The sequence below is a fragment of the Mizuhopecten yessoensis genome, unplaced genomic scaffold, assembly GCF_002113885.1.
Source record: "Mizuhopecten yessoensis strain PY_sf001 unplaced genomic scaffold, ASM211388v2 scaffold7283, whole genome shotgun sequence".
Lineage (NCBI taxonomy): Eukaryota > Metazoa > Mollusca > Bivalvia > Pectinida > Pectinidae > Mizuhopecten > Mizuhopecten yessoensis.
Window position 1 is genome coordinate 220,311 of NW_018406970.1, and position 26,391 is coordinate 246,701.

At 36.7% G+C, this 26,391-nt stretch overlaps 1 protein-coding gene across 1 annotated transcript; it reads right to left on the reverse strand.

Annotated features, from left to right (window-relative positions):
- LOC110453418 (lens fiber major intrinsic protein-like) lies at nucleotides 1-25,857 on the reverse strand. The gene is made up of 3 exons (XM_021502362.1): nucleotides 24,263-25,857; nucleotides 4,666-4,746; nucleotides 1-710 (listed from the first exon to the last, which is right to left on the reverse strand). Exons 1-3 carry the CDS (start codon nucleotides 24,830-24,832, stop codon nucleotides 498-500), a joined length of 864 nt encoding a protein of 287 aa, XP_021358037.1. The 5' UTR covers nucleotides 24,833-25,857; the 3' UTR covers nucleotides 1-497.
- Nucleotides 25,858-26,391: the final 534 nt, after the last annotated feature.

Genomic DNA, 26,391 nt, shown 5'->3' on the forward strand with positions numbered 1-26,391 from the left:
TGTATAGTATTCATCGTTCTACGAAAGTTATTTCCATTTGTTAGGCTATGAATTTGTATAAACATATGCATATGTAGGAGGCCACACATTTGCCGAACTACGAAACGGCGGATTTACCACTTTAAATGGTGATGGAGCGAACCGAAAAGGATAAGATTTTAAAATAATGAATGGTGTAGCTATCTAGTTGCGTCATTACGTCATTATTTGTGGGGTTTTGTTTAACTGCAGCCAATTTACTTAACAAATAACGCTCCATAATCGGACGAAAAGGATCCGAAATCGTCACTGCATGAAACAAATATTCAAGAGTCATGAACTCATTGCTAGTCGATGAAGTATGGATCAAAATAATGTTCGTCATTAAAATTGGCGAAGTAATCCGTTTCGTTGTACATTGTTCACTATTCAATGTCAACACATGATAGACGGTAAATGTCATTTGATTCTGAAGAGGTTATTGACCAATAAAAAGTATAACTGTTGCGGAAATGACGTCATATCTGTAGTTCCTCCGTTGCCGTGTCATGATCACATGCAAGTTCCGTTGCTATGGAATTTGTGCTGGCGCATTCCTCTTTTCGCTGTAGGCTGAATACTTTCTGTTTCAATGAAAACTTAAAACTTTGGAATTGTTTGGACGAATCTTTGGTATATTCGAAAGTAAATCCTCCGAGCATTCCGCCAAGTATCGGGCCCACCCAATAAACCTGTAACGAAATTAATTAAAAACAAAAATATTTACAATCGGCATTTGTTTTGGTATTTTCATCTGTTTGCTAATAAATCTGCATGTTCTCCATCACAGAGCTCATATTAAATATGCGTATGTTCAAATCCGTTAATATGTGTATACAACGATGTAAAGATTTCTTCAAATATGTATATGCGTGTATCATGGTGGAATATTTAACGAGGGTGAGGAAATGTTGGAAAAAAATAACGAAGTTTATAACTTTCCTATCATTTTCAAATACCGAGTTCACCATAATATACAAACAGTTGGTGAGTGTAACTATTCATACTAGTAATATGTAAATAAGGTCTTTTTCACGTTTACCTCAGTGTCCATACGCCCATGATAAGCAAGGTGCCCTAAATAATCTAATTATTTAAATAAGGCTATCCTTTTTCGCGTGCAAACAGTTGTTTACTCGTGACTGATGCAAATTATGAAATAGAAACCTGCAAATAATAATCACAGCCTAGAAATGAAATTTTGACATTGAAATTGTTTCTGTAAAGAATGTTACAATGTAAAATGATACTTCATTTGTACCTTTAATACTTTATTTGCCAGCTTAAACTAAACGAAACCCATAAAATGGGACTCTTAAATTGCATAATTATCTCATAAGAGGATCCGGCCTTTACGGGGTAATATCCGGCATGGTACGAACTTGGTCCAGGGCAAGGTCATTTTGCGTTTCATCTTAGAGTTGGATATTTACAAATCTTAACTTTTGAGAAGGATATTGCGTCTCCTCCCTAAATCCATACGAGTTACTTCGTGACACCATATTTTGTTCTTGTACCATTGATGATATTAAGATCATCAAAATCTCATTCCTCGACTTTTTTTATCTTGTTCACTGCGGGTAGGGATCAGGACGTTGCAATGAAATTGACATCCTTTGCGATCGTGACGACATGCCATATTGTGTCAGGAGTGGAAAAGAAGTGTCAAAATAATGTTTTTATGTTTTGTGCAAGTTAACATTGTAGAAATGTGAGAAAAATATTAAACGATGATCGAAACTATTTCATTGCAGGACGTTGCAACATCCCGATAATAATTCTGACTCGCGACTCGATTCAAATTTGTAACAGCATCATGCCGCTCCTCGGCTTAGATTAATTGACATCGACCGTTAACAAGTAAATATATAAATAGCACGTTTGATCAGCAAGAACAATTTAAAGGATCAATTAAGTACAATCCGCCTCAGCGACGCATAACCTCGAATAAAATAGTACAAACGTTATTGTTTAGATATGATAATTTAGGCTTTGGTAGTATGTTGAACAAAGGCGTATTGATATAAACCTTGTTGAATCGATTTAATACGATATCGATACACTGAAATTAAAACCAATACATTCGTGCACATCAATCAATAAAACCACAGCGGTATTTCAACCTCACTTCACCGCATTAGATTTTTCTGACGGTATTATTAACAAACTGAAATGTTATTATTCATGCAGTCCAGGATTGTTTTCACGCTGCGATATATTGAAAACTGTGTGAAACAATGCAAATCATGTGCAAATAAATTATAACTCTGTTTAAACTGCTGCGGTAGTGGCACGTTAATTTGCGCGATCAAAAAGCAGTTCCGGGGCTTTGGTTTAGTGGTATGAAAACCAAATAAACAGGAGAATTGGATTTGAATATTTGCTATGCAAACTAAGGAGATAATTAATACTGATTGTTCATACATGTGTATGTTTATTTTCACTCGCACAAGAATGAGCGCAAACGCCCGCATGTTAGGCATGTATACGTAGCTGCTTACACATGGCATCCACGGCAGTATAAATGTCATCTGGACTAAGGCAAAGTCAATCTAGCGTATCGGCGCTTTATGTTGAACTAACCTTTTCCCAGTTGGCATTCATATAACCTATGAATTATAATAAAAACATCTCACGCTTATATTTATCATTTGCTATTATGGTTCCGTTTCTATTATCATAATTAAAATTTCCCGCGTATATCATTTCGAATTTTTGGAACACTCAAAAGCCGAACCGGAAATAGCAGTGATTACGTCAACAAACCACCTATTGCGTTCAAAGCTTATATGAATGCCTGCTGAGAGTTTAAGAGTTGTATAGTGGTAGTTATTTGATAAATTCAAGACAATCACGAATTACCTATAATCCCATACAAACATATAATTGTGTAACAGGATAAAGGGAAATGCAACGGTAAGACCGGGATTCGAACCCGGGACCCTCCGAACTCTAGACGGACGCTCAACTAATTGAGCTATCTAGTCGCCGACGATCGATCTAGTCCAGTTCCACTACAATTGTATCAAAGCACTAATTTCTAGCAATAATTATACGTTTTTCCCTCAAACAATTACAATTTGCTTTTTTGACAGAAATTGTCCATGACAGCACCAGCTTTGGTCTTTAAGAGTTTAATTACAACTTTCGATTTCAAGAAAATCGTAATTGGAATGTTTTGATATTTAGCTAAAGGAAATGTAGATTTAATTTTAAAAAAAAGGCCAAGCATTTCAACAGGAAATCGATGGCTAAAAACTAAAATGCGTTGTGATTGAACCATTTCCTTCAGGAAAGGCACGTTTAAACGAACCATTGATGAATGGCAGCCACATCAATGAAGGATTACCAAGGGATGATTATGAGGTGTAAACAGAGTAACTGGTTATTCGTGTCAAGTAAATTGAGAAAGGAGGGGGGGGGGCGGCGAAGGAAGTGAATTATAAATCAAAGAAGGGAAGCACGGACGCGTGATTAGAAGGCGGGGGAGTAAAGTAAGAGGCTACATGGAGGAGGAAAAAGAGGTAGAGGGTAGTATGAGGAGGAAGAGAGGCAGAGGAGGAAAAGAGAGGGAAACATGATCGCGACCTCGAGACATGGTGATTCCCCAATTATGCAGGGGTTCACACATTAGTCGCCTCCTACAATACATGCAGTGGGTAACAGCAGGTGTATTCTTTTCTCGATCCCCGGCCTGTATGGAAGAGTTCCACCCATTAACATCGTTTATGAAAGTATGTACCAAGCTGACTTTTAGGTGGTATAAATTTATCTGCCTTATACACAGTATGTATTAACTCATTCACCCCTGAAGACACATTTGAACTCCTCCAATTCAAAGGTTGAAATAGTTCATTATAAAATTTCAGGGGTGAATGAGTAAATGACGTTTAATCTTTGCGGAGAGGTTAAACATAAGTACGATCCGGATAAGCAATACAATTGTTTCGACTCTTTACTGTGTTCAAACTCTCTTAAAGACGTTTGTGTGACTTGCGAAGACCGGTGTAGCCGGGGTTTCCTGTCTCAAATTCTTATGAAAAACGAAAATTTAAAACAAGCAAACATATCACTGTCCGTTTAACTTAAATGAGAATAGCTTTAGTGTGATTTTTACTACCATACACCATAGATTAACTCTTAGGGTATTTTATAATACGAAAGTTTCACTGTAAATTATTTTTTTTCACGTTGGTTTGGTTTAGGTTTGTTTGTGTTTTACGTCCTATTAACAGCTATTGTCATTTAAGGAAGTGTCAGTTTTGGTGGTAGATGAAAGCCAGAGTTCCCGGAGAAAAACCACCGACCGACGGCCAGTACCTGGCGACTGCCCCACGTAGGCCTCGAACCCGCGACCCTGTGGTGCTTGTAGTAGCAGAATGTCAGACTCCTTGGCGACCATTGGGAATGTGAATATCACAATTGCGAATTCATGCATATTTAAATTACATTTATATGAGCGAATTAGTTTGTATTGCGGTAACCCAACACTGTAAACGCCATTGTCTATCTATTTATTGTCGGCTCTTCAGGTGGCATTATTGCGCTGGAACATAGTAAAAGGGGAGTCAGGGCTACTCCGGATTTATACATGACACTTTATAAACGGTAAATCCACGAAAAGACTCCATGACATGATATACCTACCCAGTGGTCCGTCCAAATGTTCATGATGAGGGCGGGACCCAGTGACCGAGCAGGATTGATGCTAGCCCCGGTATATCTTATCTGTTAAAATACAATAAGGTCAAAAGGTCAAACAGTTTCAAAATAAAAACACCGCCAAAATTAAACAGGATAACAATGAAGGCATCGAATCTGAATTGGACCGACGATAAAGACGACGCTGCAACTAAAAATTTGAAATACAAATAATTATTGAAATGTTATTTCATATCCTTTTTAATTCATTAAGCCGCTTGTCCTACTTAACTTTCTTAATTGAATTTTTTGTACATAATATGATACAGTCGTTTTATTATCCATGTATCATTGCACTTTTCTTATATCAAAGGTGTTATCGATCATAAGTTTTTTTATAACTGTACTTTTTTTTAAAGTTTTAATCCGGTATGAACTTTCATGGTTTATATGGAGTTTTGTTGCGGTGTCGAAGTCAATGTCACTTTTTCTGATTCATATAATAATAAATAATAATAATGATTCGAGGTTCTTATATGCAGCTTTATCACAACATAGTTCGTAGGTCGTCTCAAAGCGGTTCAGCACATTATTATCCGTGGTTATAGGGCCTTTGCAACCAGCCAATATCTTTCTCAACTCCATGGGGAGCATACAGCCGGTGCTGCCATTTCGGCGCTCACTGCTAGCATTCAACAATTCTAGCACTGCCCAACCACGCACTCATTTACAGCTGAGAAGACTGGAACAAGCGGAGTAAAGTATCCTGCTCAAAGATACAACACAGTGACGTGCCGTGACGCGAACCCGCAACCCTTCGGTCACGAGCCCGGCGTCCAACCACTAGACTACCGTGCCTCCTAATCACATAATCACATATTCACCAAATTAAAAATCCATAATTGGTATATATTGGACGCTTAATAATGTTTTAATCATTAAACAAGATACATCTGTAAAACGTATAACCATTGAACAGAGAAAAGTACTACAAAGTCAATATATTTGGCAGGGAGCCTTGTGAAGCTAAAATTGAACTGACGTCATAACGTGAATATTGACCTGTTGTTTCTTAAAACAAAAAGTAACAGTATTTTCGTGTCATTTATATAAATATTCTGCATATGCCAAGCTCTGCATATTTTTAATAATTTAAAGTTGAGACAGCTTAAACCGAGAAGGCAGTAATAAAAAATTGATAAGAGTCCAATCTGGATATCCATATGATGAAACCATAGCCACATGTGATGGATTAAAAGAAATTGTTCGTAGACAATCAATGAGTATTGGGTTTGCTTATTGCCAATGAAATATATTGATTGTGCAACACTTCAAAAATCCTCGTCATTTGAGCGATTTATTTTTAAGCCAAACGCAACGTTGCTTGAGGCAGAGCGTCAAACATCAAATTAAGTGGTATAAAATGACGTCATTATCATGATCACGTGAACATGTTTTGTATGATCAACAAATTCATTTTATTTTATTACCATCCGCAAACAACAAAATACCTATAATAGATTGTTGAATATTTAGTCCTTACACAAGCCGGTGATAGACTTCATGGTTAAAACAATACGTATTAGATATGCTATTCAATCTTTTAAACATTGCAAAAGTGTTTTAGTCAGGAATTTAATTCATTTCTACTTTGCATTAAAACGCGATCATTGAAGACGGCATTAAGTGTGTACAAGCATTTAACACACTACATGCCACATTCATGTAACCCGACGTCATTCATAGCCTTATAAACGCAAACTGAATGCAGTTCAATGTTAAATAATATCACTTTGTAAAGTAGGTTCGTGAAGTAATTAAATAAAAGAAAATGAAATTAAAATGTTATTGTATTATGCAACAAGGAGTGTGTCGGCGATTCATCTCAGGATCATCTAAGCATTGACATTTTTTTTCTGCATGTCTGTAATATAATTGGTAAATAATTGCTGAAAATATAATCCATATCTTGCGAGTCTTTCTATAAAACAATAATAAAGATAGAAACACTATTTGTTCTGAGTTTAAAACTGATACGGGATCAGACAAGGGCCTGTATTCATTGAACCTTTCTCCTGCTTTATCATGGATCCTATGCTCGAACCAACTTGCTTGTTACTCGCTTAAATCATGTGACACGGACATTCAGTCATGTGTAAACATTTAAAACAGTTTTCGGCTTTTATCTACATTTTTTACGAATCATAATGACGAAACCTGTTTTTTTTATTAGTTTATCGTCGGAAACATAAATTGGGCTTAGGCACATACTCTAAGTTCGAGAACGAACACGGTCTCAAGAATACGGGCAAGGATTCGAATTCGGATTAAGGGGAGGCTACTGTATATACGGAAAAAACTGGAGCTCTCTCGTGTTTTGTCTGTAGTGGAACAGGGATCCTTAAAGTATTGACATACAGTAAGATCAATACTATACAATATTTGTTACATTACTGATAATTCTTCTGGTTTTGGCTTTTATGTTGATATCACTGAAAGTATATTTGAGGAACGGATTGTGAGACGCCATGTTTGATGATAAATATACATTCTGAGTGGATCAATGGAAAGTGTCTGATACAAAAACAGCAGGAATGTTTTGATAGCAGTATTCATTTATTTGGTCCAGATAAACAATGTTTCTCAAACAAAAAAATAATCGATAATGCCCTTAAAGTTTTTTGTCGATGTCGCTATTATCCCTTTGTTTGACACAATAATCTAATGTTTCCATTATCCTTATAAATTGATAAGGTCCAACGGTTTTCATTTATACATAATTATATTATCGGCGGAATAAAAAAAATTGACTGATACTAGGAAAACACGAAAATAATCTCTCGTGTAAGTTTGGCTTCATTATGAGTGTTTACAGTTATCGACTTTCGTGTTTCGAGTTTCTGCCGTAAAAGTGTCAAAGTCTAACACAAGACAGGTTTTACTCGCATGGCGGTGTTAGGGGCGGTAATCGAATTGTCGCGCGCTGCCTAGAAAAAGAAGTGATAATTACAACTCACATTACGTCTATTACAGAGACAGATACATCCTCTCGTGAGACTAGAAAAAAACTGTAAACACCATGTGAAGTACACTTACTAGATATAGACTGAAGTTCAAACACTATACACTACATGTACTCTTACAAATGAAATTTAAGGATCCCCATACCTCAGCTAAACACTGCAAATACATATTAGAAATTATGGGTTTTTTCTGGCGCGACTATAGCTTTGATAATTCATGTCTGAAAAAAAATCCATAACTTACTGGACTTTTGAAAATGAAAACATAATAACGATGAAAGAAACATAATATATTCAACAACAGTGTTCTTTGTGTAAAATTCCAGCGTGGCTATACCGAGATTTGAACCTGGAATTCACATTGTTATGCTTTCGCTGTAACTGGACAATAGTCTCGTTCAACCAGACGCTTGATCACTTGTAATTCTCTGTTCGGCGTAGCTTGCGAAGACAACAAGAGTCTGGTTGAATGAGACTACTTGGTTAACGGAAGTGTCCTGGCTGTACAGTGCTACCGTTATATCCAAAAGGAGCTTAATGAACGCCAAAAGACTGTTTATACAGAAACCCAAAGTGCAGTGGAACAGGGATCCTTAATTTAAAAGTACGGCTACTCTACTTGCAAAATTGGTTCTCAAACTTTGCACACTTTCCAATGGTGTTCAAAAACCACAATGAAGGCATTTTTAAGAAAACAACTCTAACAAATAGACTAGGTTTATCGTATACTTTTGCAAACAATAGAGTTCAAATGTAAAACTTGATCTTTAATCAGGTATATTTTTGTGAACCACAAAATACTAAAAATAAAAATTACATATATATAGGTACATTTTGTTACATGTATATCTAATTAAATGTTGTAAGTCCCTTCTGGATAATATGCACAACCGTCACACATACAAATACTATCGCCGCATGAAAACTTTCCGGAATCCGGCTCCCGGCATACCATCTTTGCTTATACATGTTCCAGTATACCGCAAGTGTCAATAGCCACTAACCATGTACTGACAACTTCGGAAATATTGGATTTCCGTCAAATAATAAAAAAAAAAATATAAATGGTTAAAGCGTCATCAGAAAACATAGATAACACTTAACATTTATTTAACATTTTTATAAACAATGAACTTTTTTTATCAGACATGACTTTGAACTTCCATAATAGATCACGCTATATAAGTGGTTAAACTTGTGCCCAACTCCCATTGTATAGAGATTACAATAAAATATGTTCAAAACAAAAGATCATATTAAAAACACTGAATGTCTGTCAGTCAATTTAAAAAGAGATTCATCAATAATGAACCTCAACCTGAAAATTATGTAATCAGCGGACGTCTTTCAGAAGTCAATATTAATTTATACCATCACTTAGAAAATACATCACGTAACAAACTCGATACAGTGAACATTGCCTCTCGCTCACCATCGAGAGTATTTAACATCAATTGATTATGCATATGCCATGCATGAAATATTAATACGAATTATGAATGCTGATTGTATTTCAGGAGTCATCAAACACCACACACAAGTTAAAGTTACCAAACACCATAAATATAACTCTGTTCGGCAATACATGGGCCCCTCCGGGCCAATCGAAAGTTAAAGTCACCAAGCACCATGCATTGGCTCCTGAGCGCAAAACGAAAGTTAAAGTCACTAAACACACTATATATAACCCCCTTCGGCAATATATGGGACCTGTGCGCGAAACGAAAGTTAAAGTCACCAAACACCATAAATATAACCCTGTTCGGCAATACATGGGCCCCTCCGGGCCAATCGAAAGTTAAAGTCACCAAACACCATAAATATAACCCTGTTCGGCAATACATGGGCCCCTCCGGGCCAATCGAAAGTTAAAGTCACCAAGCACCATGCATGGGCTCCTTAGCGCAAAACGAAAGTTAAAGTCACTAAACACCATAAAAATTACCCTCTACGACAATTCATGGGCACTGTGCGCTAAACGAAGTTAAAGTAATCAAATACTTTACAAGGGCCATGTGGGGCAAACGAATGCTTAATAGTTGTTTTCGAATACGTATTATAAGATAATCTATATCTTCATACATTTTCTGTATCATCGTCTCCAAAGAAAGTAATGAAACTATACGAACCTTCCGTTAAAGCGATGTCATAGTAGCGCCACCTTGCGGTGTAATGTGTACCGTACATATTCTATATCGATGCATAAGAAGCACGCGCTCCGGGCTTTTCACGGCGAAAACGGTTTAATTAGTTGTACTTTTACCGTAATTACTTAAGATAACTTAAATGAAATATTTATTTCATCCAATGCTCAAGAACCTTTTTGGAGTAAATTAGTTTTCCGTGTAAGAAGCAATTAAAGCATATTGATCGATTTCAGCTAGAATCAGCAGAATTGGGCAGGGTGTGCATGTCCTACACAAGACTGTGAGCCATGTACGTTAGGAACATTTTTGTACTGATGAAACTTTAATGTTGGAAATAAATCTATTGAGCGCGACAAGTTGTCGATGATACCAATACATTTTAATTGGTTATTTACAAATTTGGTAAATGTGGGGAACAGTAGGTCTTAAATAAATTGCGATAACTGCGGGAGGTAAATATATACAATAATGGATTTGTTTTTGTTCGTTTGTACTTTTCTTATGTCGTATTACCAGCTATGGTCATTTAAGGACGTTCCAGGTTTTGGCGATGGAGGAAAACCGGAGTACCCGGAGAAATACCACTGACCTGCGACCAGCACCTCGCGACTACCCGGCGTAAGCGTCTAACCCGTAACCTAGCAGTAGAGATCTAGTGATTATATAATTATGTCAGATGCCTTAACCACTCTGCCACCGCGGCTAACTACAATTATGGATTCCACGTGCCCTGGACCTTAAGCGCTCCGCTCCGGTCCGTTGCAAACTGCGTTCATACATGCGCTCTATAAACAATATACTATTTGTCAACTGCGTTCATACTACCCTATACACATTATGTACGCGCATTGTCACACTGCACGGGAAGTGATGCGGTCGAATGTTCAAGAACGAAACCGCCATTGCTAACGTTACGGACAAGTACACTTGAATGCGCATTTCCTAGCGCTCCGTTGTTTGTATAATTAGAGATGATAGATCTCTGAGGAACCAAGCAAGGGCTGTCATCGGTCTGCTATCACGTTTAACCGTGGAGTAAACATAGAAGTAGTCAGACACCAGAAATATGTCTCAATCCGCCGTATCTTTTTTTCACTGCATAAACGATCATTAATACGCAATCTGAGTGTACTAAGCTCGAGAAAGAAAGGTGTAAATAAAAGTCCGTGTCATCATTTAGTTTATATTTGTAAAACATAATATGTTACTGGGTCGATCGACTATGACCAGTAAGCTCAATTGGTAAAGCGTCCGTCTAGAGTTCGGAGGGTAACGGGTTCGAATCTCGGCATAGCCGCTGCATTTCTCGTTCTCCTGTTACATATAAAATGGTATTTAGAAGAGACGATTCTACTAAAAAGTAGTATAGTAGACTGTCGAGAAATACCAATACCAAGAAAAATAACAATTCACTTACAATAAGGAATTCTTGAAAAATGAAAAACCTACGGAACGGTCTAAAAACTAGAATGACAGCTTCAATCAACGGCTATAACAATACAAAGCACAAAGGTCAATGCAAACACCAGACCACCGACATCACAACGAGACTTATTTAACAACGTACAAAAGCTCAATAACTCATAAATACACATGACCAATAATTTATGTAAGCATGACTCTCATTTCACATTGCCTTGTGTTGCGATATTCAGAGTGTCTCTTAAGTTCACAATGCTAAATATGAAAATGCGTTCAGGCTTTAAATAATGTCAATACGCCACATATGAAATTCAATCGTCTCTTACGTTGTTTTTTTTATACATTGCGCAGGCTTACATTGTTGATAAAGTTTATGTGGCATATTTGACGTCAATATGTTTATATTGAAACTGTTTTGCGCATCTTTCGTGAAAGGAAGAACTACTATGCATTTGTACATCAATGCTTTGATTTATTTGACTCATTGTTGTAATTGTTGTCAGAAAACCGGTATTTACCGGAAGTAGACCTGTGCCTATCACGTATTTAAAACCCGACCTAATTAAGGAAGAAAAAATCATTCTCGAAAACGACAAACAGTAAAGTGATCGATCTATTACGCTGGACCGACCAATGTCCTTATGGTAACAACGTGCTCTAATTATATATTCCTGTATTGCCGCAAGGATAATTATGTCTTTTCAGATACTATTTCGGAAATATAAACCACTCATTTTTTACTGGTTCTGAGGTGGGCGTAATGGTATAATTGTCACAAGGGTGCACGTAAGTTATAATATATCTGGCTGTATGCTGTCAGCGGGTCGGTAACCTCCGTGTCATAACCAGCGGTCTCTCATGTTTATTAGACAGGACTAATGTCGGGAACCCTTTTAGTCTGACAGTCTGAGATAGCTGTAATCGCTATCCACGAAGCGTGCAAATAAAGATGATACCACTACATCAGGTTTGTTTGTCTTTTTTGATCCATTCGTTTTTATATATGTATAGAAGAAATTGTTATTATCGAAAACAAGTCTGGAGTGAAGTATCGAGGCGCGCGTTACCGGAAGTCAATTCCGCGGGACTGGCTATTACGACGTTACAGTACTGACATAGATAATTGCTTTTATCAGACAAATGTTTAAAAATGCGACCCAACTGACACTCATATGCCACTTATCAAAGGAATGGTAGATACGTCTGCAGTCGATATGTCTTTATGTGTCCGACATTCGCTGTGAGGACTTAAGTATACTTAACTTGTGACAAAAGACATATATTACAAGCCTCTCATCGACTTGGATGTAAGTGTTTAAATAGCAGTTCTGATTTCCTTTTTATATAAAGTTCAAATGCACATTGCCGTTTTAAGGTGGTGATTATCAGCACTAGTGTGTGGAAGCGTATATGATACATATACGCGTCAATAAAATACTGCTTGTAAGCATTGAATATTTTCAGCGTTTTGATGCCCAAAAATAAAAGTCGTCTATGAATTCTTGTTAGGGCTAAATTGCAATCACCGTTACTTCGACATAACGAGAAGTGGCAGAAACAAAACAGCGATGTCGCAAAATTGATACGGAATGAAAAGAAAGATTCCAAAATATGAATCGTTTGCATAACTTCATGTTATTGATTCCTTTGAAAACAAAATTCTATAATAAACTTGTAACATTTTTTCCACCATCGCCATTTTCATAGCATATGAAATTTTATGCGAGGTAAATGTATTTGTACATCACCATCTATATCAGCTACGCCTGGATGTGAAATGCGAGCGTTGTTGACAATAACTCAAATCTCGTTGCGGTTGTCGTTACCACGAGATTACAAAAATGTCTTGATTTCCCCGGATGCTGGAGTTTCGTGAAGTGCTATATATAATCTCGGAGAGAATGCGTGGGGGCTGTTTCGTCTTGGGATCAGAGGCTGTGTGGCGTATATTTCGTAAATGTCACCTCTCACAGAGGTTATACAGTATCGTTTGGAATCCCACACCGATTCTCTCGTAATGATATTAAGTTGTGCTTTTTACATGTAGCATCACAAATTTAATTGTTTTACTATTCACTATACAGTTGACAGAAATGCTTATATGTTCTCGGAACGCAAGAGATATAGGTTATCAGTTTCCGTTCACCTTCTTCTTATCAAACCCATGAGAAAAGTCGTGAATGCGACTGTCGGGATGTTATTGCATTCAAATGAAGTTAAGTGCATTTAAACAATATTTGAGGGAGGATTTCGCTTAGATGATTTATTCATACAATTGTCAAAACAAATCGCAAAATATCAAAAAAAGTCAATTATTCATATTTAAATATATACTATATTAAAAACAAACTTTGGCTGAAACTACCAAAAAACATTGTGTCAACTTCGACGTGTCTGATATTAATGTATATAACTAAACTTGACGTTGACGCTCGGCGCATGCGTAACCGGAACGGGAAGTAACTATTAGAAGCGTAAGCGAAAAATAGAAAATAGGCTCGGGTCCGAGGGGAGGATGCATAAATGAGCAAGTCACGCACGGTTGCGATGGATATAATGAAAGTTTCACTTGGTCGAAGAGACTAGTCCACAATCGATATAACCTATTCACATAGATACGAATGAATGTTTATGGGGTCACATATTTGTAACAGCTATTAGATTATTTGACCATGTTATTCAGAAATGCAAGATGTGCCACTCAATGACCGTTTTACTTCATTGTTAACTCCTGCAGGTTTGAGGGGGGAATATACCTGATATATCCTTCTGCGGGTTAGCGTTAGAGGCGACTAATATGGGGCATACTACAGGCAGGAATCGGCGATTTGTTTTAACCAAATTGGTCTACTTCCCCCTCTGTATCACATGAGATCTATATTGCTTTTCTCTGTCTTCCGTATTTTGTGTAGATGTCTCCCCAGGCACCCGTCGTCGTATATCCGTAGTTGTTGCAAGGGCGTTAAAAGTGGAACACACCTGTATACGTAAATCTTAATGTCCCAAGTACGTATGACACAAAACTTGAATGTTAATAGGAAACTATCAAAGAAAGAAAAGAAAAGAGAAGAGGAAAATAATAAGTGGTCCAGGGGCGGGGATATGGGGCAAGAGGTTCAATATGCCCTCTCGACTTTTTCTCAAATAATAGGACGCGGAAGGAACCCCACAATTACCGCCTCATTCGATCATGTCTCAGGTGTACAGTGCAACAGGCCAACACCCCCTCCTCTTTCGCGGAGCCTACATTCCCTACCATTTGTATAATTTGCATAAATACATAAATATTATAATGGTCACGTATAGAATACACATGGATAATTTCCTATAACGATATACAGTGTATGTGTATTAATACATTCGCTACCTCTGGTATAATTTACATAAATATATTCTCTACAATATTCTAATGCACACACATTCCCTACACGTGTAGAATATACATGAATAATTCCCTACACTGAGATATGTGTATCAATACATTCCCTACCACCGGTATAATGTTAAAAAATGCATTCCTTACACTGTTGTTACATGCATAAACGGTACCCTATGCTGTTATTGTAATATACAATAATGTAAGTAGACAGGGACGTATAAATATGGAGATGTAGATATGAGTATGGACACTGATGAGAAATCGATGTGCCCCCGGCGTCAGATAGACGTTTGGTTATTGACGGTTGTTTATTGTGGGATTGCGTGAAACACACAGACGTAAGAATACTAAATCACAACTTCTACCATAACTATAGACAGATCTTATATACATGTCTCTATATGTGGGGGCTTAGCTATTATAGATACTGTATCGTTACCAGTCATCCAGCGGTGGGTCAAGGATTTAGAGTAGGGGTGGACAATATGTTATGTTGTTATAAATTAAAGGGGCTGGTTGGGGAAAAAATGTCATATTTGCTAAAATGGCATACACATGTTTAAAATACCTTCTTATGAAGAATTCCGATACAACTTTTGCTGAAATTCACTCCCTAAGAGTAAAAATTATAATGATATTAAAGAAATCCTAAATCGTCACCTGACAGTCTAAAACTCTCAATTGACCAAGATCAGTGATGTAATTTTACCGCACGTGCGACATCAACAAGGCCAAATGTAAACATCGCGGCGAAAGAAAAAGATGCATGCAAAAGTCATGACAGGCACGAGGTATCAATACCGTTATATATAACAACAACATATAGGTAGGAATACTACACTTGCATCATAAATGACCTTTGAAAACAATTCTTTACGTATAGTATTGCTGTCTTGTCCGCTAGTTGAGTCCGACATGGCACATGACGGCGGGCTATTGTTGTTATCGTCACTGGCTCACTTTCGAAACAACCACGTGACATATATAAATTGATCTGCGCTAAATTTACGCGGGGCTTCCCCGATATTTCTGTGGTCAAAACTGGACATTGCAAGCAGAACTGGACCATCATATTGCCGTGATATAACTTTTTGAAGGCCAGAGAACGCATTTAGACCAATTTATTTTGTATTTTTTCCCCTGACCAGCCCCTTTAAGATAGACTCAGCAATTTGTAGACCCAGCAAATTGGAACACTTTTTAATGTGTGTGTGAGAGGTGGGTTTCTTTGTGGGCGGTCACAATAAATAACTTATCAATAACGTTAACGACTGTAATTTCCGGTTAGCGTTAGTGCACTTTGTGTGATTCTTCATGCGCAGTCCCTCCGGATTATTCTGATTTAACCCACTTCCTGAACTTCTACCTCATCCTTAATTTTTACCCTCCTCCTTAACTTTACCCTCCTCATAAGCTTTTACCTTCCTCCTCAATTTTTACTCCCCTCCTGAACTTTTACCCTCCTCCTTAAATTTACCCTCCTCCTTATCTTTTACCCTCCATAATATGCTGTTTTTGTGTATTTAAGTGTTGTTTCTGTGTAAATAAGTGTTGTTTCTGTGATATAGCGCGTTGTTTCTGTGTAATAAATTGTGTACAATAAAGGTTTATTTTTGTACTATGAAGTGTAGTTTATCTGTAACAATGTGTTGCCTCTTTAAAATTTTGTTAATGTACAATAAACTGTTGTTTCCGTGTAAAACTATGCTGGTTTTGTCCATTAAAATGCTGTTCCTATGTTATCAAGTCTTTTTTCTGTATTAAAATGCAGGTCCTAAATTATATTCTATTATATTATTGATTCTAGAATAAAAGTGTTGGTTCCGTATGATAAAGTGTTGTTTCTGTATAATTAAATATCGTTTATATGTAATTTATTATTGTTTCTAGCAATAAAGTGTTGTTTCCGTATGATAAAGTGTTGTTTCTGTGTAATAAAATATCGTTTATATGTAACATATTATTGTTTCTAGTAATAAAGTGTTGTTTCTTTACAACAAAGTGTTGTTTCCGTATGATAAAGTGGTGCGTCTGAACCTAAGGTGTTTTTTCCTGTAATACAGTATTGTTTCTGTATAAGAAAGTGTTGTTTCTGTGTAATAAAGTGTTCTTACTGAACATAAAGGTTTTTTTCCGTATAATACAGTGGTGTTTCTGTGTCATTGAGGGTGATTTCTGAACATAAAGTGTGTGTTTTTTTCTGTGTAATATATAGTCTAAGGTATAGAATAAGGTATCGCCTGTGTAATTTAGAATAGTTTCTAGTAATAAAGTGTTGTTTCCGTGTGTTTAAGTGTTGCTCATGGTAAAAACATTGTTTCTGTGTAATATACCATTATTTCGATGAATAGTGTTGTTTCATGTATTATGTATTATAAATTATTGTTTCTGTGTAATATAGGATTGTTTCTGGTAAAATAAGTGTTGTTTCTGTGTATAAAGTGTTGTTTCTAGTGAAATAAGTGTTGTTTCCGTGTTTAAAGTGTTGTTTCTGATGAAATAAGTGTTGTTTCCGTGTATAAAGTGTTGTTTCCATGTATACCTGTACAGTGTTGTTTCTGTACAATAAAGTATCGATTCTGTGTAATATAGTATTGTTTCTTGTAAAAACAATGTTCCCATTGTTTAATAATGTTAGGTTCGAGCTTTTGCCTGTATGTGTGACAAATCATTGTTGCCATGCACAGATGAATGTAAAAAATGAAATTTATTGAGTAATGCTTTCAAAAGTTTTATTTTTATTTATCGTGACTTTTGAAACAGAACAGACTTTTACTGATAGGCTGCTGTGTGCACTTTGCGATGCCAAATCGATCAATTCTAACGTTAAAATTCAAAAAAGTGATAATAATAACTAAAAAAATAAGCAGATTTCAAGCATAAAATATATCATTTCCTGAAACGTTACGTTTCGTGCGCTTCCCAGGGGTTGACGGAGCCGTTATGATAAGTGACTGGTCATAAAAATTCTGCAGTATAAAACAAACACACTGTTGTTATCTTCTGGCTCAGCGACTGGCATGGGTTAACGGTAACTAATCACAGCACAGCGTGTTCTCCCTTCCAACAATGCGACATCACAATACACTACATTCACCATCTGGACCAAAAAACTATACAATATTAAATGAGATGGGATTCACAATAATAATTATGATATCGTAAAACTACAATACGCTATGATACCTCAGTGACAAAAAACACCGTAATACACTGAGATATCGCAATACACTAAGATTACAATACACTGCAAAACACTGAGATCGCAATACACTACAATACACTCAGATTGCAATACACTTCAAAAACCGTTTGAAATCCTAAAACACCAGAATTCACTGAGATCGCAAGACAATACATGTACAATACACTAAGATTGCAATACACTACGATACAATGAGATATCGCGATACACTTCAAAACAATGTGAGTTTTAAAAAACATTACAATTCACTGTGATATCATACTGTAATACACTTCAATACAATTTCAGATCGGAAGATAGTCCTTGCATCGCGATAACGACAGTAATTTTAAGGGAAACAGATCCCAATAGATAACACGATCCTTCTGAAACTCTGTCTCTGAAGGAGAAGGAGACTGTAATACATTACGATATTACGGTTCTCGTCTTTTCCCGTCTCGCGGGGGAAATATAACTGCGGCACATCATAATTTTACGATCGTTTAGTAACCCCTGTCTCGGAAGGGGAATGAGACCACAATACACTACAATATTATAAGTAGGATTTCTTTTTGTTGAGTTTCGAACTTCGAGTGAACATTTTCTTTTTTCGAGTGATTTTTTTCGAATTTCATGTGAACATTTTTGAGTTGACTTTTTCGTAACTCGAAACCAAAACAACGTTGGCTAGAAGCGCAAAAATGTTACTCAAAACTCGAAACTGTTGTCACGAAACTCTTAAATGTTGACGCGAAACTCGAACCTCGACATGGTTGACACAAAACTGGAAACTCGACTAAAAGTTACTTTCTTATCATCAGACGGCATCTTCTCTTAAGGCAAAGGCTTGGAGATGGCTGCGTTGCTGTGTACAGTCTAGATCAGAGAGAGCGGTGTTTTCCATGGTGCCAGAGGAGCTACAACAAGACTGCAGCGTATCGGTACCGAGATCGCGGGCTTGGTGCCAAAATGTGTCATTTTAGTAGCATACAGGAGGAATAGATTTTACCTTATCGGAATTTCTTCCTGTTTTGTTGCCGTAGATAAGTTAACATTTTCAAGCTCAAGGAAACATGGGCACGTTACATACTCTCCAAGACACTTAATATTTAAACGAGATTTTAGAAAGAAGGAAATAAAGACATTCAACGATTCGTTTTTTACATTGGTATTTATTTATTTATACATAGAAAGGGCAGAAAGGGGCGATTTGATATTTCCATGCACATTTTTAGAGTAAAGGAGACATAGCATGATAATTCTAATCAACTGTGCTCACTTTTGTTTAGATCGTTGTTTTTTTAATTAACAGTTGTAATTTACACTTGAAATCGATTTTAATGTTTTATATTTTCCAAAATTAAGATAAAGTTATTAACACATTGGCAATATACTCTAAAAACCTTCTTCGCTTTACACTTTTCCCCCTTTGTAAATGGGGTTGAATTATGAATGATGGGCTAACGCTGAATTGCTTGTTTGTTTGTGTTTTGCGTCCTATTAACAGCTAGGGTCATTTAAGGACGTACCAGGTTTTGGCGGTGGAGGAAAACCGGAGTTTCCAGGGAAAAACCACCGACCTGCGATAGTCACACTAAATGCCTCATAACTTTGTAAACAAATATGTCACAACGCGAATGTCATACCATTTTTGAAATTTACTTCATCCCCTTTTGTCTATGAACTACAACCCACTAACAGTGGTAACATGCCACACACACCTTGTTGTCTTTATTTCGTCTAATGGAGGGTGGACTGATCATGTTCAGTATATAATTTACAAAGCTTCAAAAAATAGGCCTTTTAAGATAACTGAAATTTATTATTGACAGAAAAACGCTTCAAACTATTTATTTTACTTTTATTCGACCTTTAAATTTGTAAGAATATGGTGACGTGATATGGGACAATATAACGATAGGCCAAAGCCAACTGTTAGAAAATATTCAACTCGAAGCAGCCAGGAATGTAATTGGGGCTACTAAATTAACAAGTCGTGAGAGATTGTATTTAGAAACTAGTTGGGACCGTCTTATTGAAAGAAGACGAAAACATAAAATAACACGACTTCATAAGATTGTTCATGGTCAGTGTCCCTCCTATTTAACTAACATACTTCCCGCTCTCGTTCTGATATTCATTCTCACGATACTAGAAACGCGAATAAATTCTGTCAAATCAGATGTCGTACTAAACTCTATAAAGATTCTTTTCTACCTTCCTCTGTTGACTTATGGAATGCTCTTCCGGACGACGTTAAGCATAACCCATCACTCACTAACCTTAAGAAGTCCGTGAATGTCGACTATCATCACAGTAATCGTGTTCCGTCCTATTACTACTACTGCAAAGGTAGATTTGGCCAAATTCACCACGCTCGACTGTGGATGAACTGTAGTTCCCTTAAAAATCCCTTATTTTTACGTAACTTAGTTGAAAGTCCGATGTGTTCTTGTAATCGTTCTGCTGAAACTACTGAATACTTTCTCCTCTTTTGTCCTAACTTCGAACAATTAAGATTACAATGTTTTAGAAATCTTCCTCATGGGTATAATTTAAATCTGCTGCTGTATGGAAATCCTGATATGCCAGATCAATATAACTTAAATATGTTTGACTCTGTCGAAAAATGTATCTGTAAGTAGAAACGATTTTAGTGCAAGATTTATTCATTTTATTTTATTTTTATGTATTTTTTGCGTTTGTTTAAACAATGTACATTAACTTTGAAACCTATGTTGTTCGACAACACTTGTGACATGCCAGTATGATATTTAGACTAAATGAGTTTTGTTGATACTGGAATTAATACAGACTACAACACTCTTGCATTTTGCAGGATATCAGTAAACTTTTTCTTTGGAATCAACGTAAGGCAATTTAGAGATGTCCAATGTACATGTATTTAATGCATCCTTATATAGAGCTCATTAGGGTTACCTTTTCATGAATCACATTCCAACCACATTCAATTAAGTAATGCAGTTCTTCTCGTTATTCTCTTCATAACCACTTTCTTTCATTTCCTGATGCACCCCTTCCATCCTCCCCTCCCTGATTTCTTCTTCTTCTCTTTGTCTGTTATACTATCAAAATATGTATGAGTGCCGTCCTACTGCCAGGTTTATTTGAAGGAGACGAATCAATATAAGTACTTATGTACTTGTTTTCGAATCCTCTTTATTGATTTTGTATTATTATTTTGTCACTGCCATATATTGAATAGCATACTGTTTAAACTAATTTTTGAGTAATGATTATTACAATACATAATGTTGTTTGTTCATTATTTCTAAACTTTAAGGATATATGCTGAATCAACTCCAAGCGGGCAGTCGGGTGGTGCAGTGGAAAGCGAATGTCTCTTTTTAGAGTATTGTTGGCCCTACATGACTTACATTGTCGATGGGCCGTTAAACAATACAAAAACAAAACAAGCAGTGGAAAGTGAAATCGACTTTTATTAAGACGACCGGGGTTCGACTCCCTGATTGGACGTGAAAAGGCATGGGGTCACCTGCCCGTTTACATGGGTTTTCTGTGGGTACTCCGGTTTTCACTCGCATTAAGACCCCATCCGCGCTTACATCCGGGACAACAAGAGTGATTGAATTTGTTTCAAAATCATTGAAAATGAAATAGATAAAGTTTATTAATATAAATTATTCAAAAAGTAATGTAAACAAAAATGTTGAACGTTTAAAACATTTCTTTAAATGTTCCTCCATTGCGCGTGATTATTATCGTTGCGATCAACCGACTATATGAAGTTTTGGGAGGAGAACAGTATTACTTCGAGTAATTTTAAATTAACCAGCTGTCTTATTTTTTGAAATTCACACTATTAAAAGAATTGAATCACCTACTTTTCTGTTTCAACAGGAGTTAAGACAAGTTTGAATTCCCACGTTTAGGACCTGGGCATCGCCGATGAGTCCTAGAACCTAGAAGGACGAAACAGCGGTATGGTGCAAGGTAAATATAATTCATTTTTGTCAAACAGTAACTATTATAAAATTTGAAAGGTGTAATCACACATGTATGTGGCCTACACGTATCTTGTATAGTATTGAGGAGGTCGGCACAACGAAGGCCTTTTGAAATCAATATTTCTGAAATGTGCAATTGCATCAAAATCGAGGAAAAGTTTTGAAAAGTGATCGTAAATTTCACTTTTCATTCAATCTTTTATCTTTCGTAATATTGTAATTTCTTTTGAAGTCTTTTGTATATTACATTTACATAACATGTGGTGTTTCCTTTTTATTTCCTTTTGTTCTTTCGCTTTGTTTATGTAGTAATTCATTTAATGCTATTTTTCAATTTATGTAAATCTTTTGTAGAGCGGGCCTTTGAAATAACTTTTACCTATTAACGGCATAAAATGTGTTTAAATCAAAAGACTGATACTCATTAATTTGGTGTTTTTTATCTTTATAAATATTTGCATATATCTCTTTTTAGATATAAATTCACACTGTTGGATTTACTGAAGTGTGTTTCTGCAACATTGGATTTGGTCTCGAATGAAAATCACATTGAAATGTACACGTATTTCATTTTACCGATTTCAGATATCATTTTGATTCCCAATACACCTTGTTTTGAGTTATAAAGTTAGAAAATTGTGTTCTAGTCTTCATACTTAAACAGTAATTACACTCATCGGATTTATGACTATATGTTAATTAAGGCGTACAGCCCACACATTTTCCGCTATCTCCCGGCATTGAAAAGTTATTTTCCTGTTATTTTGTGTAATTTCTCCTTCTATATCCATTGTAAGAAATTTAACAAAACATTTTGAAATTATTCCCAGTAATTTGTTCAGAAAACGTCCTGCTTTATAATTAAGATATCCGTAGATCGAATTAATTTGTTCTGGTTGAAAAAAAAGGATTTAACCATGAACAACCGAAAAATATTGGAACTCTTCTTCGTTGGATATATGAAACAACGCCACAGTACATTCTACATGGGAATACGGTCAATACAATGTTTTTTGGGTTAATGGTTTTGACACGATCCCACATTGGATCGGAAACATTTAAGACAAACTTTGAGCCGAGGTCTAAACAGCAAACTACTATCTTGGGTTATCGACGAAAGTCCTTGTTACACTCGGGCGATCGGACGGTATGGAGATTGTCGTAAAAGTCGCTGAACATCGTTTGATTAGCGGGAGCAGTGATGTACACAGTAACAGTTAACGGTAGTTATGTAGGGTATTTATAATGTGTTTTGTTTCACCAAAGTGATAACAGACAGCATTTCGACGGAGAGATGCAGTGATTACATTTCGTTTAGAAATGTATTCAAAACATTTAAGGTATTTACAAATGTAGTCTTCGCTTTAAGGTGTCCTTTAAGCATCTTTGTTCTAATGCAGGAAAGACACAAGATAATTCCATTGTTTTTTTTACATGCAATAATATCCTCTTGAATAACTGTACTGGGAAATGGCCAGGGATCTACCGCTGATCACTTAGGTCATTTGGTTTGTGGCACCGTGCGAACCGTAACTGTCAGATCAGGGTTTTGAATACCAACATGGCTTTAATGCATTTTACTCTCAGAACACTAGTGTTGATTTTTTTTAAAAACTATTTTTCATCTTCAGGTTTTTTTTCAAACGGGTTCCGTACGGTATGTATTTCTATTTGGAAATGACCTATTAAATCTATTGTCAGGTCGGTAAACAAGTTTATATTTCTAATTCATAAATTGGAGGTCATAGGTTCAAATTCGAGCATGACCTAAATGCATTTTATTCTCCGAACACTGTTGTAGATTTGTTTAAGATCAGTATTTCGTCTTCATTATCTTTTCATAAAAGATTCTGCGAGGTATGGGTTTGTTTTCAAAAATGTATTTTTTAAATTATTGTCATGTCGGTAAACGAGTTTTCATTTCCAGTTCTTATAGATATAGTTTTTGGCAGTGGTACGGGGATCCTTAATCAAAGAAATTGAGAACGAATGTTATGCTTTATACAGAACATAATAATTAAGATCCGAAACATAAGTAATGACTAATTACATATTGTACCAAAATGTCTGTTCAGCTCAACGACAAATACAACTTTTTGGAATAAATAAATAAATAAAGTTCAAATCTTAATTATAAGAATACGGATTCAAATAGATCATCTAAAAACAGGAAACAAAACGTATTGGTAAAATTTCAGTTATTTCTCAATCGCATAATTAAAGTTTGCGTTAACGAATCTTTAACTTAATCAGGCTTTTTACAAATTAGTCGCTGCAACAAGATACTTGATGTTTCGCAAACATTTAAACGTGTTCGTTTGTACCACTGGTGTAAACATACAATACTTACAGATATTTACCTTAAATAAATAAAAAAATAAAAAAGCTCAATTTTAGTAATCTTCAGTTAATTTCCAAATTGCTACAGATTATAATGAAAGAGAAAAAAGTATACCTACTGCAAATATCTGAGAAAGGCACACTGCTAGTCCGCACGTGAGCGCCTTCGGCACAAGTACATCCTTTTTAAGTTCCAGTGTAGAAAAATAACAAAACACCACGACGAAGGTAGCTAGAAATTCGAACCCGAAGGCCTGCCCCTTATCGACGTCTCTGTGTGGCACTGTCACCCCGAGGGTCCCTTGGTACTTGGCCGGGGTCAGTCCGTACAAGATTCCGGCCCCTGCCAATGCCCCGATCATCTGGACCAGAAGATAGGTCAAGGCCTTCACGATGGTTATGTAGCGTGCACACAGCATGGCGATTGTGATAGAGGGATTAAAATGACCGCCACTTCCGTGGCCAAAGGACTGGACAAGAACAGATTCGGACAGTCCGAAAGAAACAGCAGTCTTAGTTTCGTACGAATAGTAGTAGTCAGCTTCGATAGGGTGATTCCGGAGAATGGCGGCCCCACAACCGAACACAACGTACAAAAGAGTTCCAAGAAACTCACATCTTACACCCTTCCAGAAACCCTTTGTCTGTACCTCGGCTTTTGTCTTCTCCCATTGTTCCTTTAAGCCCATATTACACAATTCTTCCTGAAATGCAAGTGCAGAATGGTACACCTTTGACCGGGAATGCACGTCCGAAGTTAGAGTCTACACGGGCGCAAACTTTGTGCCAAGAATTCACGTCAAACGCGCCTGGTACCGTACCTGTGTTTCGGTACTCTAGGGACTAAATCCTAGTGAGGTTAACGTTAAGCTGGCTGAGGAAATTGAATAAAATCCATTTAAAATTTGTAAATTGTTATGTATAGATATATATATATGTCCCCTGAACGGTTTTATTTATCAAACTACTACCGGAGGATGGCAGTGTGTATTCATTCCATTTACCATTGTCTATATGCGAAATGTTATTAGCCTATAGATCCAATGTATCTCCTGGCCTGCCCCACAAGGTCGAACATGCGTCATTAACGACACCGCGGAAGAGAGGCTAATTCCAGAGGTCCTGAGAGATCGGCGATACTAGACATTTGTGATCCAGTTAATTCATCAACGCATTGTTGTTATGCAATAAAAACATGACTGGTTTTCCTACTGTTAGACATATCGATAAATATTCCATAAGCAACAGGCTGATTACAAGGGGAATGTCAGCGAACCATCGATTGATGTTACGAAAGAAGAACGCCTTTTCTTACCACCATCCTAAAACTATTCCATTGATCTCAAAATTACCAAAATGTCTTACAAAACGTTCGAATCTGACACGTTGTTGAGCGATATTGAAAATGATACAAGCAAATGACTGTAATTCTCACTTTGCATCAGACAGATTTACAAAACTCGGTAATTTCGTGACCCCCTGCTTAGCTTTTAACTTGTGAAGAACGCTCTATCAAAAACGAATTGGTCCAGTAACGGAAGGTGTCAATCAATCGATGCAGCAGCTGTATCAAGTTTATCTGTTACTGGTTGCTGAGACGAAAACAGAATGCTAGATGTGTCCGTTTTCTCTATAGTCCCCCAAATCACAGCACGTGCTCCACAGTATCCCATTGCGACGGATGGGATGCGCGTTCACCAGTGTCCAAACTGTCTATGATGTTGGTACTCCGGAGCGCTAGAGCTATAGCTGGCACCTCTTGAAGTTGGTGCGCCAAACTTTGGTAGGGGCTTGTCCTGTGTATCACTGCGGTTCCTGGAACTCCTGGAATCGATTACCAACACCGGTGTATATCTCCACGGTATCATCATCAACCGGCTTCTTAACTTACTCGATGTAAATAGTCGTTGACTTGACACATTACGCGGCCTCTAGTCGGCTCCCGTTTCATATCACCTTGCTAGTTATTGGAAATGGTGATTTATATACGAAACGGGCTGAACCTAAACCAGCAAGCCGTTATTACCTTCGACCTTCAAGTCAATACGGTGTTTTGCTGTAAAATGGCACGACAAACACCTGACTCACTGCCTTGATGTGTCCTATTGGCGTCATGTATACCATACGTCTGGCGATTTTCTCGTTAAATTGTACGCTGCTTCGTTTCCTTTCGTTAATAGGGAGTTGTGACGAAAGGTATTAGCGAGGATGAAAATACTAACAGATTTAATTTCTCGTAATATTATTT

What these genes read in the sequence shown, in the direction of transcription:
- LOC110453418 (XM_021502362.1), bottom strand. Translation starts at nt 24,832, where the DNA reads ATGGGCTTAAAGGAACAATGGGAGAAGACAAAAGCCGAGGTACAGACA. An exon ending in GCCTTTCTCAGATATTTGCA is followed by an intron (nt 4,747 to 24,262) that starts GTAGGTATACTT and finishes GTATTTTAACAG; the next exon opens with ATAAGATATACCGGGGCTAG. An exon ending in ACATTTGGACGGACCACTGG is followed by an intron (nt 711 to 4,665) that starts GTAGGTATATCA and finishes ATTTCGTTACAG; the next exon opens with GTTTATTGGGTGGGCCCGAT.